The 15,686-nt window shown below is 40.9% G+C and overlaps 1 protein-coding gene across 10 annotated transcripts in view; it reads right to left on the bottom strand.

Annotated features, from left to right (window-relative positions):
* Positions 1 to 15,686, bottom strand: part of ehbp1 (EH domain binding protein 1) — a 225,295-nt gene that overhangs the window by 47,884 nt on the left and 161,725 nt on the right. For 5 of the 10 annotated variants that reach the window (XM_070542571.1, XM_054750382.2, XM_015944984.3 and 2 more), the window contains 2 exons: positions 9,775 to 9,925; positions 1,740 to 1,994 (listed from right to left, as the gene is read on the bottom strand). In XM_070542571.1, coding sequence (XP_070398672.1) covers positions 1,740 to 1,994; positions 9,775 to 9,925 — 406 coding nt within the window. The remainder of the gene's footprint in view (positions 1 to 1,739; positions 1,995 to 9,774; positions 9,926 to 15,686) is intronic. The other 5 variants (XM_015944987.3, XM_054750385.2, XM_054750383.2 and 2 more) reach the window with 4 other exon arrangements.

Below are 15,686 nucleotides of genomic sequence, written 5' to 3'. Positions count from 1 at the left end.
GAGTTATTTCATCAATGGCAGTTAATGTTACAATGGTTTTTCGGTCAACCACAGCTTTAAAATAGTCCCTGAGTCATTGTGGGTGTCAGGAACTCTTCTCAGATTTGTGTGTCTGTGAGCCAGAGTGAGCAAGAACTCTGAGAACGGTCAGCTGTGATTAGAACTGTACGGTGTTGCATGTGCAGTCACATCGCAGATCCTGCTGTGATGTTGGAGAGAACTGAACTTAATGTGTTTTTATCTACCTGACACACAGTAAACCACCAAACATTCTTGTTCTTAAGCAGTTTGTTGAAGCGGACCATGAAGGGATGTGTTTTTGTGATAAAACATCAGATTTTGTTGCTTAATCTGAATCTCATTTGCTATTTTATGTACAGATAAACAACATAATGCATTGCAATTGGTTTAAGCTAAACAGAGAATATCACTTTTGACCAACTGGCCAATAGTTGAAGCTGTTGCCTCATCAGAGGGACCGAGGGGGTGGGAGGGTAACGTTCCACCCGTTGGATCAGGTAAGGAGCTGATCAAAAAGTCACACATCAGGGTCGATGCTGTAGAGGGCTGAAGCTAATATGAGCATGCTAACGGTAGGGGTAGAATTTGCAAGACAGAAATGGATGAAGGAAATTTCTGCAGTTTTCAGCGGAATGTTATGTTGGATTGTGGCTGTAAGAATTGTTGTGGACTAACTGTTTTATACGAGTACTTTGACTGGACCCTTGTGGATGTAAAAATATAGTTTTTGTTTAAGATGATTCCGCTCTTTTAATGATACGAGGCTAAGAACTGTGAGATGACGGTGATCGTGTATTTCTGAGTGGTTTGACAAAACCGTTAAATGTGTATAAAGTTATGACTGTATCATGTTGCAAAATAATGTGTTGAAGCTATTTAGTTTATTATAGGCTTAAGTTATAGCCTAGTTTTTTTTCTTTATTTTATGCAAAAGTTAATTTGTTTGTTTTGCATTATGCTTTTTATTTATAATTTTGGCTAATTAGTTTATTGTTTATTGGTCAGGTGTGGGTGATTATTTGTATAAATAGGTCAAGGTGGGTGGAGCAGCGAGGGCTGCGAGGGGACATGGTTTTTTATCACAGAGACAGAGAGGATGTAAAAACTCTGTGCTCTTGCTTCTTGTGTGAATAAACCACCACCAAACGCAATTTTGGCATGGGCATTGTTTGATTTGAAATCTTTTTACCCGTGCGTAAAGCCTAACCCTTGACGTAGCCAAGTTGCCATTTGAAAGTATTCGATAATTTTTTGTTTAAATTTAATGGACAAATAGCCACTACATAACGCTTTTTTGACTCAAAATAATGTAAATTACCACCTGTTGTTAACAAAATGGAAGAAGGGTAGCATAACTTTAAGTGTTGCTAAATATTGCTGTATTTACTAATTTAGCAATAGGTCAACATATCACAGGGTTAGAAAATATCACCAACATCATGCAGCCCTAGTTGTGACTAATTGGAAATCTGAAAATCAGAGTGGGGGGAAAAACTGCTAATAGAATTAGGAGAAATTACTAAAATATAAATTTGTAATTATTGCAGGAAATTTGCAAGAATGTTCTGTTAAATTTGCAGTACCAAATCAGTGTGATTCCATCTGAAAATTTAGAATTTTTTGTCTCCACCTATAGATGCAGCTCAGTGAGACACCACCTTAAGTCATTTAACAAGGAGAATCATGCAGCACCACACATCATCAGCCATGGATTTTACCCAGAGATGTTAGCGCAGAGTCAGGGTTAGTAAGCTCCAGGTGTCTTTGAGTGCTGGACGTGGTTGGGAGGATGTCCTGTGGTAGTTGGTTAGTAACCAGTGCAGACTCAGAGAAGGCAGCTCCAAAAGAATCATCATCATGACCACCACCACCTTCAGAGAAGAGCTGCTGTTCTTCTGCCCTAAACTTTTCCTCTTCTTCATCCTCACCATCCGTATCATTTTCCTCATGGCTTCTCATTCTGTCAAACTCTGCTGCGGACAGGAAGTTAGGAACATAGAAAGACAGGAGAAAGGGGAGATGATGAGGAAAGAAGGAGAGGAACAACAATGGGGGAAAAATGGGAGAATGTTTGTAAAAGTGGTAGAGGAATAGAGAAAATAGAGAAGATGTTAGTGGGATGCAGAATAAAAGAGAAAACGTGTTTGTTTGGTTAGTTTGGAATAACATTGGTTGGAAGTTCCAGAAAACTTCGGTCTTTATCTTTATTGCTCTGTAAATCAGTCAAATACAGGACTGTAAGTATTCATAAAGATGTGAAAATAAATAACTAACAATAAAATAAACAATGAAATAACTGCAACTGGACTATTTCATTAGGAGTATTATGTTATCAATTTTATTTTGTTTATTAGCAAGGTGTTTGAAGAAAATTCTGAATTATTAGACTTTCCTAAAGTCAAATTTATTCACACATAACAAATTTAAACTAAAGATCCTAAACTTAGTTTTAATCCATGCATTTGAACTCAGAAGCTCAATTTGAATCCATCAACGTAATAAATCAGATATTCTTTGGTTTTAAGAGCCAGAATTAAGCGACATATATTAAATGTACATGACAAATCTTCTTCATACTCCAGGGTTACTTGTGGAGTACCACAGGGTTCAGTGCTTGGACCAATTCTTTTTACTATATACCGTAAATCCTCTAATACAGGCCCAGGCCTGTATTTGACTCAAGCTCATCAAGCTCCAGGCCTTTATTGGAAGGAGGGCCAGTATTAGAGGCAGGCCTCTATTTCTATTTGAGCAAAATGAACTAATGGTTCGCTGGAGTTTTTGACAATTAAAAGTGCGCCCACATTTTAAAAGTTAAACACATTTCTTTTAACAACGGTAGTTCCTGCTTCAGCCCTCTCCCCCCTCCCCCTGCGCAGCGCAGCAAACTCACTGATGCGCCTGCAGCCTCTCGGAGTTCCTGCTGCTCTAAACATTAAAATAATTATTTCATTTTCTGTTCACTTCTGATGACCTTCAATGGTGTCTGTTTGTTGCAACAGCAGGTACAAAAACTAACTTGTTTTTATTTGACTATTTTTCTGTCCTGTCTCTGTTTATTATCTTCCTGCATCTCCTCTCAATCCTAAAGAAAAACTGCTACCTGGGTTCATATATATTCACCTCATGAGTTACCTTTGAACTGCAGTTCTAAAAGATCTACCGACCGCAAAAACAGCGGAGCGCTTGCTGTTTGGCGGCTGTATCAGTGATCAGTGCGTCGGAGGACAAGGTGATGCGCGCAGCGTCCCGCTCCACAGCATGCAGCGAAACACATCAGGCGCAAATAAAAGACAGAAAACATTAAAGGAAATGAACTGACATGAACGATCGCGTGTTAAATTAGTTTTTGAGGTGGCGACACCTGATTGTTACTGTGGCCGTGCTCAGGAGGCAGATCTACCGACCGCGAAAACATCTGAGCGCTCCCTGCTGTGATCTGTGCGTCGGAGGACAAGTTGATGCGCCCCGCTCCACAGCAGCGATACACATCAGGCGCAAATAAAAGACAGAAAACATTAAAGGAAATGAACCGACATGAACGATCGCGTGTCAGTACCTACGGTCTGGCACTTGAGTTTTACCCCCAAAAAGAGAATGTGATCATACGATAATTCAATAGGGAGCGTGGTTTCACAGACGCGGAAGTGATAGCGTCGGTGCTGAAACCCCCGAGCGTTCGAGAGTCAACGAAGTGACACGGAAATGCCGGGCTTTCCAGAAGTAAGTAAGATAACTTACTATGAGCTGATAGTTCGTTGGATTGATCGGTAGGTTGGAAACTCTGATCGTGAATCTGAAGAAACGATGACTGAGTGGTGAGCTGGAAAGGCGACTTCCGTTTATAGCCGCGGTTTGTGACGTAGGTGCGACGTGAAGGGAATCCCCGCGAGGGACATGCTGGGAGTCCCTACTTCGCGGATTTTCACCTATCGCGGCCAGGTCTGGAACGCATCTACCGCGGAGGGATTGCTGTAGTTCATACACCCCCTACTGCTGCTCCCCAGAGTGTTCTGCAGCATAATCAGCACGTTCTCTTTGAACTTGATAGTGTAATGACCTGGCTGGGGTTGTAAGCCAGGTGCATTCTGGGTATTGTGTTATATGTGTTTCCTATCGTTCTGCTAGTTCCTATGTGCTGATTTGCGTGTTGTGTGAGTGTTATGTAAGCCACAGGGAAGGTGATGTGTGTTCTGTGGAGGGGTTGAATTAGCATGGTTAACTGACACCGTGACTCTGTGTGGTAGGAGCGTGATAGAGGATCGTGTCTGTAGCGTTACAAAGCGTTGAAGAAAAGGCCTAAAAAAGGTCTGCGTGAACTTCTACTGCCTCCCGCTGGTTGATTTGGGGACTATAACCCTGCCGCTGGGACGCTCGTACTTGCTTGTTACCACATGCCATCCGGCCACAATAAGAGACCGGTCATTATTTACCTCCGCTGACTCAGACACCGGCCAGGATTGGCGGCCTTTAATTGAATACCGGCCTGTATTAGAGGATTTACGGTATATGCTCCCAATTGGTAAAATCATTAGACAGCATGGGATAAACTTCCACTGTTATGCTGACGATACTCAGCTATATTTATCCATTAACCCTGATGAACCTAATCGTTTGGGTAGATTACAGGCTTGTCTTGAGGACATAAAAATTGGATGACTCTAAACTTTTTGCTTTTAAATCAAGACAAGACGGAAGTTCTCATCTTTGGACCAGAAATTCAGAAAAGGAAATTGCTTAGTCAATCACCTGACCTGAATGGCATTATAGTTATCTCTGGAAACAAAGTAAGGAACCTTGGTGTTATCTTTGATCAGGACATGTCTTTCAATTCCCAGGTTAAACAGGTTTGTAGGATTTCCTTTTTCCACCTTCGGAATATTGCTAAGATTAGAAGCATCCTTTCCAGGAGTGATGCTGAAAAACTAGTTCATGCATTTATTACATCAAGACTGGATTACTGTAATTCATTACTCTCAGGAAGTCCACATAATGTAGTTAAAAGTCTTCAGCTTGTCCAAAATGCTGCAGCTAGAGTTCTGATGAGAATTAAAAAGAGAGATCATATCTCTCCTGTCCTAGCTTCCCTACATTGGCTACCTGTTAAATTCAGAATAGATTTTAAGATCCTCCTTCTCACATATAAAGCTCTTAATAATCAAGCTCCATCATACATCAGTGATCTGATTGTTCCATACGTTCGTAACCGAGCACTTCGCTCTCAGACTGCAGGTCTACTGGTGGTTCCCAGAATATCTAAAATTAGGATGGGAGGCAGATCTTTTAGTTTTCAGGCTCCTCTCCTGTGGAACCAGCTCCCAGCTTTAGTCCGTGAGGCAGACACTTTGTCTACTTTTAAGACTAGGCTAAAAAATTTTTTATTTGATAGGGCCTATGGTTAAAATCTGACGTTAGCCTAAATCTGGACAAGTGGGGGAGTAGAGGGAGGTGGAGTGTACAGTCGGTAAAGACGGCTCTCCCTTGCCCTGCCTCCAACATGCCTCCATCTAAATAGGATAGATTATCCAGAGTTTTCTCTGTAGTTATGCTGCTATAGGCTTAGACTGCTGGAGGATAAACTGACCACTTTCCACACTCTACTACCTTCTTCTACTATCTGCTCTTTAACTGTATTACTTTTTGCAATTTCAGCTGTTAACTTTATTTTCTCTCTAAGTGTTTTTCTCCCCAGAAGAAGCTACAACGATGTTCTGCTGAGCTGTGGTGACCTCATGGAGGGGGCCATCGTCTAGCACACTGCTGCTAACCACTTAAACATTCTCCCTCTCCTGAAAATAACTTTTTGCTTTCCTTGACATTGGACGTGTTACTGCTAGTTTACCAATTTAATTATAGATCCACTAGGATAAATACAATAAAGTTTACCTCACCAAATAGAATATTTACTAAAACATCACAATAGAACTGTAGACACATTATTGTGTGTGTGTGTGTGTGTGTGTGTGTGTGTGTGTGTGTGTGTGTGTGTGTGCGCCTGCTCTGTCTTCTCAATCCCCAGTGAGTCGTGGTGGATGGCTGCTTATACTGAGCCAGGATTCTCTGGAGGTTTCTTCCTGTAAAAAGGGAGTTTTCCTCTCCACAGTCGCTGCATGCTTGCTTAGTATGAGGATTGCTGTATAGTCACTGACACTAGTCAGTGACTTGATGCAATTTGCTGGGTTCCTTATATAGGACACATTATTTCCGATTGGCTTAATGAACTGTGAATTGGAATATTTATTATTATGTGAAGTGCCTTGAGACGACTCTTGTCGTGATTTGGCGCCATATAAATAAACTTGAATTGAATTGAAATGTAAATGCTAATATGTATTTAAATAAAGCTCATTTGTTATTAATGTCAGAACAGTGAAGTCTGTTTAATCAAAGGGTCACAGATCTAAAACAATAATCATTAAAAAGACAAATATTTGGTTCTATTCATAAAGTGGACATATTACACTTGATGGGGAAACACTACTGAAGCATTTACACATTTACAAGCAAGACCAGTCAAACCTTGAAACACTAAATTAAATTTCAGACATTTTCATGGATTTTCAGCACCTGTATGGGTCTGGAATAAAATTTAAAAAATGTGTCTGACAGGAAAAAGCAGCAAAATCCAACAGAGACACAAGTGGGGACTCTGTGTGGGTTTGTGTCTCACACAAAGTGAAAATGAGAACTCTGTTTCATTCCCCTTCTCATTCAAAGATCTGTTGCCTGCTTTTCTTGCTCCAGATAAAAGACGTAAGGGCAAACAAAAACCTCCAAAACATGAAAGCACATATTCCATTAAGTCTCCTGAGGGGTTCCACAGAAACAAAAGTGTCTCCACATTAGGAACAAAACAGAAAGCATGTCAGGAGAAACTCAAATGGAGACCTGAGCAGCTCTAGCTGCATGGATAACCCACCATGGATTAAAACAAAACAATCAGTAAACAGTGTCAGACATAGCAAGCTCCCTCCTCTGCTATTTATTACTTGGTGGGGAGAGAGACTTAGAACAAAGGGAGAAAGAGAGGGAGTCAAAATAACAGTATTTCCTGATTTTTCTTTTCTAATTTGCTAGCTGCGATGCGAAGCGGGCTAGCAAGCGCCCTTCCTGCGTGGCTGGCTGAAGCCTAATTAATGGGAGGCCATGGTGATGGAGTTTGGAAAGTTTCTTTGCGGGCAGACACTTGGAGGGGGCAGCCCAAGCTGCATTTAAAGGACGGTGAATGGTGATGAGGGGAGAGCGATGGAGAGGGTGGGGGCTAGGATTAGCTGTTCTGCTCGGCAGGCCTTGTGTATCACAGCCCACAGCGTTTCTCTCTCTCCTCCTTAGTTCTGTTCTTTCCTCTGACTCCATTTTTAATGAGATCAACAATTAGTCCATCAATTCGAAAAAGCTGAAATGCAAACAAATACGGTGCTGTTCTTGGTTTTCCTCACAGGGTTGGACCTGTTGTTCAACCCATCGTTTCACTGAACTAAATCAGGTTTATTAGAGCATATTATTTTATTTATGTGTTTTCTTCATATAATTTCAGCTATCACGTTGTATTGTATTGTACCAAGAGGTGGGCAATATATCATCAATATTAGATGATCAAGTTTTTGACCATAGAATAATTTGTGATGTATGTTTTGTGAGAGCAGAGCATGTTTAAGCACCGTTTCTACCCGGACCGTTTTAGATGGGACACACTCCACACCTGATCATGAAGGAGGGAAACGTGCTAGTCTAGTTAACTTAACATGAGAATGAAGTGATAATTTATAAAATTACACAATGCCAATAAACTAGCGACACTAGCATTTGTTAGCATAAAGCTAATATTATGTTGTGGTGTTTAGGACTGAACATAAATAGGGCTGGGCAGTATATATAATTTTATATATATATATGCAATTTCAAACAAGAAACAAGATGACTCTGTATCAATATAACTAGCAGTGTTTCCCCTACATAGGCTCAGCTGCCGCTGAAATTGCAGTGCCATGGCTACGAAATCCACCCCCCACTGCTCTTGCGGGAGACACATAGAAGCAAAACATAATGTGCACAATTCTGATGCTTTTTCTTCACTGACATAATTCTGTTAGTGCATTTGTTAATGTTCAGCTACTTATTCACTGTTCTACAGTTGACACACGGGGCAATTTGCAATTGCACAAACTGATTAAACACTCCTAAATGTTATGTAATGTTCTTTTGTGTTTTATATTTTGGGCTGCTTTTGCAGGAAAGCAGTGCTGTTGCATTGTTCAGAAACTTGAAAAAATGGTTCAATAAAACAGAATAAACACATAAATGAACACAAAAAAATAAGTTTTATTTTCAAAACTGTTAAAGGTGCAGTATGTAAGAATATAGTGAGAATTTAACATCGAGACCTTTTGGAGGGAAGGTTATACTGAAACATATTTCATATCCAGCTGGCTGTGGGGATTTTCAGTTTTTCTCCTTTCAAACAAAGGAAGGAGGGACGTAACCACTGTTTACCATCAGTGAGTGTGGGGGTGCCGAGTCTCCTGTGAGCTAATACTGCAGCACTGACAATTGTAATTTGATGACGGCCGGCAAAAAGCTCCAGAGTTGTTTAAAGTGGTTGCAGTAACCAAATTTTTACCACAGGGTGCTATTTTTACTTCATTTCTACATGATGCACCTTTAAAGATTCATCAAAACCATTATAAAATTGTGATTGCGTGACATCACTGTTAAAAACTGTTATATAAATATACATATTTGCCATATTGCCCACCCTCAAAGGTAGGAAATAGTCTGCTGTATCATACTCTTCTGTACTGGATCATTGCTGTAGGAAATGACTGAATATGACAGATTTTATAAGAAAAAATCTTTGTTTATGTGTTTCATTTATGCTACTGTCCGTTTTATTATAAGAAACATTAATTAAATCAACAACAAATAAGCATCTGACTGTATGTTCCCTCTAGTTATCACTCTCCTGACATTTTAATGCACCTGAATGATGAAGACGTATGTTTCACTTTAGCAAATTTTGTATACTCTTTTGTTTCTTCTGATGAACAAAATCAATCATTTGTTCTGAATAAATAAAAAATAAAAAAACGCCCTTTTTTGACGCCTTTGCCTCACACACTTCCTCCTCACCTGCAGGCACTATCACTTTCGTTTGCATGCTGCGTCCTCGATCGTCCAGAACTAAATAACTAAAACAAGGGTGTAAGGTAGAGGAATCTGAAACAAACAACTTGTGAGGCCTAATAATGGTCATTACGATAATAACCCCAATTTCCTGGAAAATGGAAAGCAGTGGGAAATGCACGAGCCACTGCTGCAAGATGTTATTAGAAGCATTTGGTGTTTTGAACGTAATTCAGTCACACAATGTGTTGAGTTCATTAATAACTACTGGGCGAACGAGGCAGGGGAAGAGTCGCTGGATAAACTGCTCCTTGGAATATGAAGGTGGTACTTTTTAGACTCGCGGCTGTTGTCAAATGACATTTTGTTTTTCCTCTGAGGATTAGGCAGAACCCCTTAAGAGAGCATAATGGAAATGTGTAGGTCTGTGTGCGTGTGGATCAAGGAATGTTTATGTCATAAGCATACAACTGTGACATTTGTATAATAACCAATAGTGACTGTGTGTACCTTGTGAAAATGTAACTTTCACCTTTTTCATTTGTGAATAAATAGAGAAGGCATAACAATGTTTTGATAAACAGTAAGTTTGTGGTTTATATTTGACATGATCGTGAAGTGTGTCCTGACCTCCTGCAGGTCCAGCCTTGCTGCCTTTCCCTCGCTCCATGATATTTGCATCCAGCAGGCTCATGTCCGATATCTTGACTCCAGATCGGGCCTCTGCGATCAGCTGTCTGGCTCTTTCTCTCAGCTGTCTCCTCCGCTCTGCATCTCGCTCCTGCACACAAGAACAAAAGAACATCAAAAACTAAGAATAAGGCGGTCATCATCAAAAAATTGCATTTATTTCAAATAGTTTACAAAAGAAAAACTTCAGTAATGCAGCAGAGAGACGCAACATCCCCATCCAGGTCTCCAATAATTTAGAGTTGATACATTTGGCTGTCATTTCACTGCCTGTATCCATCAGTTGTCCCACATAAAGGTTGAATATGGAACAATTTAACAAAAAGCTATATTTTTTTAAGTAACCCCTCCACAGGGCATTTGGAGGTCTTTAGAACGAAGGTACAGCATTTCCTTTAAAAGCTATATTTTAATTAAAATAATCAAATATTAATTTTGATGGGCACAACACTGGATATGTTTACATCTACCAGCCAATGGAGGGCAACATTGCCGGTTGCCAAACAGTACATCGGCTGGAAACCTTGTTCTGTTGTTGCAACTACAACCTCCACACACTTGATGTCGCTTTGGTGTTTTTGTTCTATATACAACCTATGAGTTAGCAATTTTTCAGTTATATCCCTGCAAACAGTCAACATCGTATGCTGATCATGTAAATATTGAGTCCGTCGGACCAGACCACGTCTGTAGGACGTCCAAGCTAGGTCTTTGCACAGTGGGATTATTTCAAAAACCTAATTCCACCATTATAGATTTAGGAGAAAAGCCACTTAAGACTAGAACGTTCTAATTAACAGGCATTCAACCACAGGTGAGTCTAATGATTCATTTAAGAGGTGTCCAGCAGACAGGTCACTACAAAAGGATCCTTCCCATTTCATGCTGTCAGCAGTAGCTGCTCATATGAGAAATGTCACATAATCTGAGAAAGAAAATAAATTATTTACACCGAAAAGGTAAGGGCTACAAGAAGATCAGCAAAGCTTTTCATATCAGTCAAAATACTGTAGCGAAAGTGATCCAAAAATGTAAAAAAAATATGTTAAAAAAAATATGCAAAAAAGGTTGTAAGTGTCGGTGGGGTTTTTGACAATTAAAATTGCGCCCAAATCAAAAGAAAGAAGGAATTTTCTAAGTTAACACATCTCTTTTAACAACGGTAGTTTCTGCATCCTACTTCAGTCCTCTCCCCCCTCCCCCTGCGCAGCAGCAGCAAACTGATGCGCCTGCAGCCTCTCGGAGTTCCTGCTGCTCTAAACATTAAAATAATTATTTCATTTTCTGTTCCTCACTTCTGATTACCTTCAATGGTGACTGTTTGTTGCAACCACCAGGTACAAAAACTAACTTGTTTTTATTTGACTATTTTTCTGTCCTGCCTGTTTATTATCTTCCTGCATCTCCTCTCAGTCCTAAAGAAAAACTGCTACCTAGGTTCATATATATTCACCTCATGAGTTACCTTTGAACTGCAGTTCTAAAAGATCTACCGACCGCAAAAACAGCGGAGTGCCGCTGCTCGCCGGCCAACTACAACGGGACCGTTTTTGCTGCGGAGTTCGTGCCGGAGCGGAGATAGTGGAATCTTGGGGGTGCGTCACCGGAGGACAAAATGCGCCTCACTCCGCAGCAGCGAAATGCATCAGGCACAAATAACAGACAGAAAACATGAAAGGAAATAAGCCGACATGAACGATCGCGTGTTTAATTTGTTTTTGAGGTGGTGACACCTGATTTGGCGGTGCTCAGGATGGAGATGTTTGGAGCGCGTCAACGATCAGAGCTTTGCATGCACAAACTGGTTAAGATTAGGATGGGGGTGAGGGGAAGGTAAAATTGCAAGAGGGAAAAGGTCACAGTTTGGTTAAATGTCCGTTTTACCGCCGGTGTCAGTACCGACGCTCTGGCACAGCGCGTCGCCTCCGCCTCCCGACGTAGGGGCTCATCACCTGCTGGAGGACTGCATCTTGTCAGTCATTATCACGTGACAGCGACTAATCGATGACAGGCATAAAAAGTCACTACAGAGCCATGAAGTCGACTAGTCGACTAGTTCATACAACCCCTAGTGCCTACAGTGAAACATGGTGGTGGTGTTGTCATTATGTGGGGCTGCATGAGTGCTGCTGGTGTTCAGGAGCTGCATGTCATTGATGGTTTCATGAACTCAACAATGTACTGCTCTATTCTGAAAGAGAAGATGCAGACATCACTCCGAGATCTTTGTCGTCGTGCACTTTTCCAACACAACAATGATCCAGAACACACATCTAAAGCTATTGCTGCATTTCTGAAGAGGAACAGGGTGAAGGTGATTGAACGGCCAAGTATGTCTCCTGATCTGAACTCAACTGAACACCTGTGGGGAATTCTGAAGCAGCAAGTTGTGCATCACTCTCCATCCAGCATCCAGGCTCGAAAAGAGGTTATTCTTGAAGAATGGAAAATGATTGATGTTGCAATATGTCACCAACTTGTTCATTCCATGCCTAGAAAACTGTGTGCTGTCCTTCTAAAGAAAAGAAAATTAGATTCCTTAGTGATTAATAATTACAGACCAATCCCTGATCTCCCTTTCATTGGGAAATTATTGAAAAAGCAGTTATGATCCAGCTGAACAACTTTTTAGAGACAAACAACCTGCTAGATAGTTTCCAGTCAGGCTTTAGACAACACCATGGCACTGAAACTCCACTTAATAAAGTATTAAAGGATGTTCGTCTAAATACAGTTTCAGGCAAAACTTCTGTCCTGATGATGCTCGATCTCAGTGCAGCTTTTGATACTGTGGACCACAACATCCTCGATAGGCTAATAAAATGGAGGGACTTTCAGGCACAGTCCATAGTTGGTTCCAATCTTATCTTGAAGACGAGTACCAGGTTACCACCGCATTTTTAGTACCTGCTTTGCTGTGGTACCAAGCATACCAAGCCAGACCACAAACACACAAGAAGACTAGGGTTGGGGTTAGGGTCGCTATGATGAACCCACCCACTACAGCAGTTTCTCAGTTGTAATATAAAAAACACCTGAACTATGCAAAGTCGAGCCACATTGAGTATAGGTGCAGGTGCAAAAGAAGCATATGCTGGTATGAACTGCAGACACAAAACCCCCAAATCTGCATGTTTATAGAGAAGGATTCCAGAAAGTGGATCCCATGGACTCTGAGAGGAAGGAGATGGCTTCAATGTCCGATGAATGAAGGGGAGGAGTTTAGACTGGGAAGTGGGGATTTGGGAGGAGGCAGGAAGATGAAAGAGTGAACAGAAGTTGTTCACAGCACAGTTGCTTCACTTTGCCTCAACTGTTTTGTAGTAAAATTTGTTAAACTTCTAGAAGGTCCCACTCTCCTCTTCAGTATAATTAGGACCCAACAAGAGGAACGAGGAAATGCAGATAAGGCTAAGCTACACCTGTTCTTAAATCACCTTTGATCTCATGACATGGTCTCGGAACACCTTGATCTATCTAGAACACGCTTTTAAGTCTTGGTAGGACTTCAGATTGTCCAAGTAGTAAGGACATGGCATGAAGTTCATCTAGTTTTAATAGAAAGTTCCCTCTGGAACTGTAATGCTTAACACTGCAGCTCCTCCCTCTTTTCTAAGCTCTCAACTTTGACTTAAAATATTTATCTGAACTTTATTATGGTCAAAAATATAAAAAGTATCATTTTCACTGCCATTTTCTCAGAAATAACACAGGATCTAGAACTTTTGTGATTTAATCATGACTGTGAAAAAACCCAATATTCAGTGCCAAATTCTTGCTGCTTAAATAATGTAGATGGATACATTAAAACGTTGTCTCACATCACTATGGTGCTAGGAGCACATATAGGCACCCACACCCACACATGCACGCTACATCTTGGAACGCGACAGATCCAGTATTGAGCCGTCACCATCTGAGCAATGGCAGAAATGCCATTTTCAGGTCGATTCAATATGATCCTGCAGATAGCAAAGGCCACTACACACAGATACACACAAATGCCCTCCCATCAGTTAAGATAGGCACTTAACATGACGACTCAACCAAACACACACTTAGCTGAATAAAGTAGCCAGAGACATAAACAAAAATCCAGGACAGGTTGTTTAAAAATGAGTTTTGACAAGACATCTGAAAGATAAAAGGATTAGACCTGCAGAAGAATATTTCAGTGCAAAAGTTAACGAAGAATCTGGGAAATAAATGTGTAAATGAAACTTTTGCGACAAAAGCAAACTGATAAGATTTACGCAGACTCCGTACGTGCATGAAGTTTAAGCGGAAGCACACTCCAAACCTAAACCCCCTCTCCCAAACCACCTCATACAACCCTAGGGAGAGCAAAGCTGCAGTTCTCTGCCACCACTTTCCTCCCTGTGGTTCCCTGGTAATCAGGCATCTCCATATTGAGGCAGGGGTTTTAGGCCTGGCCTATTGAAGCCACCCATTTATCCATTAACAAAACAAGCAGCGCCCGCTGATGAGCTACATCTCTCCATTTCCATGTCAATTGTTTGTTTGTAGCTATTGTTCAACGGGGACAATGGGCTTGTATTGTAAATGACAGCAACCCTAATGCACTTTGTGAATGTGTGTGTGTGTGCAGAGAGCACGCCTAGAGGGACGGCCTTAGGGAGGGGAACACACCTTTGAGAGAGGCTGATAAAAAGAGACAGTCGGGGGAATAAAAGAGACAGAAAGGAAGATAAAGAGTGAGGGCAGGAGCGACAGAAGAACTGATTGTTGATAACTGTCCTTTAGAAAAGTGTTCAGGCTCGAGAACGTTACCTTTTTTTAGTTCTTGGTAAGTGATGTTCCATTTACAAACAATTATTAAGTTAACATTCTGGCTAAAGCAGCTAAAACAACCTCTTGTATGAAATGTAAAATACTAAAACATTCTTTAATCCTTCAAACCTACTGGTTTAGTTTCACCACCTTCCATTTTTTAACTTAGTATTTTATATGTAAGCGGCCATCTTGCTGCTTTTATAATGTAATATAAAATGTTACAGATGGCCTTCTGGCTATGAGCTTGTTCTGATACCCAATCTGGCCTTCACAGATACCACTTTGATGGCCGTGTATCTGTATACATATACATTAGCTCAGGAAGCAACACAATCCAAAACATCCCACTGCATTATTGGTGTTGGCCAATTTTGGGGACAGAAAATGGGAAATTGACTTTGCCTGTCCAGAGGCTAGGATTAACACTATAGAAAAAAGGCATCTGACTAACGTCTAGCTCCTGCAGCAACACAGCTACTGCAGGGGAAAAAAACTGGAGAAGGTGTTTTGGTGGGAGAAGTGAAGATGTGAGGAAAGAAAAGGCTGTGACTCACCACCTAGTCTTTTTGTGGCTTATTTTATATGAGAACACATATAAACATCATGTACTGAGCCCAAAAGGCTCTGGCTTTCAATCTAAGACAGGTTTTTAACTTATTTGGATCAGAATACTGAGAGCACATGGTCTCTCTTACAGAATTTCATTTATTTTCAAGTCAATGGCAGACTTGTTGAGGCTGGCTCCTGTCAATCAAGTGCTTCAGTTCAGCTTCAGCATATGCCTGTGACATGATTTTTTTAATCTTCCTCTAGAAACTGGTTAACCAGGTGGAGATTAAATGCCACCTAGTGGATGCAGCACTAGGACGGAGCGGTACTTACATTTTCGTTTCAAACTTGGGAAACGCCAAAAAGTAGAAAGGCGGCACAAACCCAACCGGCCACATCATCACCTGACCAAAGTCCGAATTAAAACACAAGCAGGAAAAACGTAGCAGAGAAAGTGTAACAGCTGGAGGTCAGTGGGTGACCAAGCTTAGAAAAAGAGACTTTTCCTT

The sequence above is a fragment of the Nothobranchius furzeri genome, chromosome 12, assembly GCF_043380555.1.
Source record: "Nothobranchius furzeri strain GRZ-AD chromosome 12, NfurGRZ-RIMD1, whole genome shotgun sequence".
Classification (NCBI taxonomy): domain Eukaryota; kingdom Metazoa; phylum Chordata; class Actinopteri; order Cyprinodontiformes; family Nothobranchiidae; genus Nothobranchius; species Nothobranchius furzeri.
The sequence above is the reverse complement of the archived record's forward strand: the minus strand, read 5'-3'. Positions and strand labels throughout refer to the sequence as shown.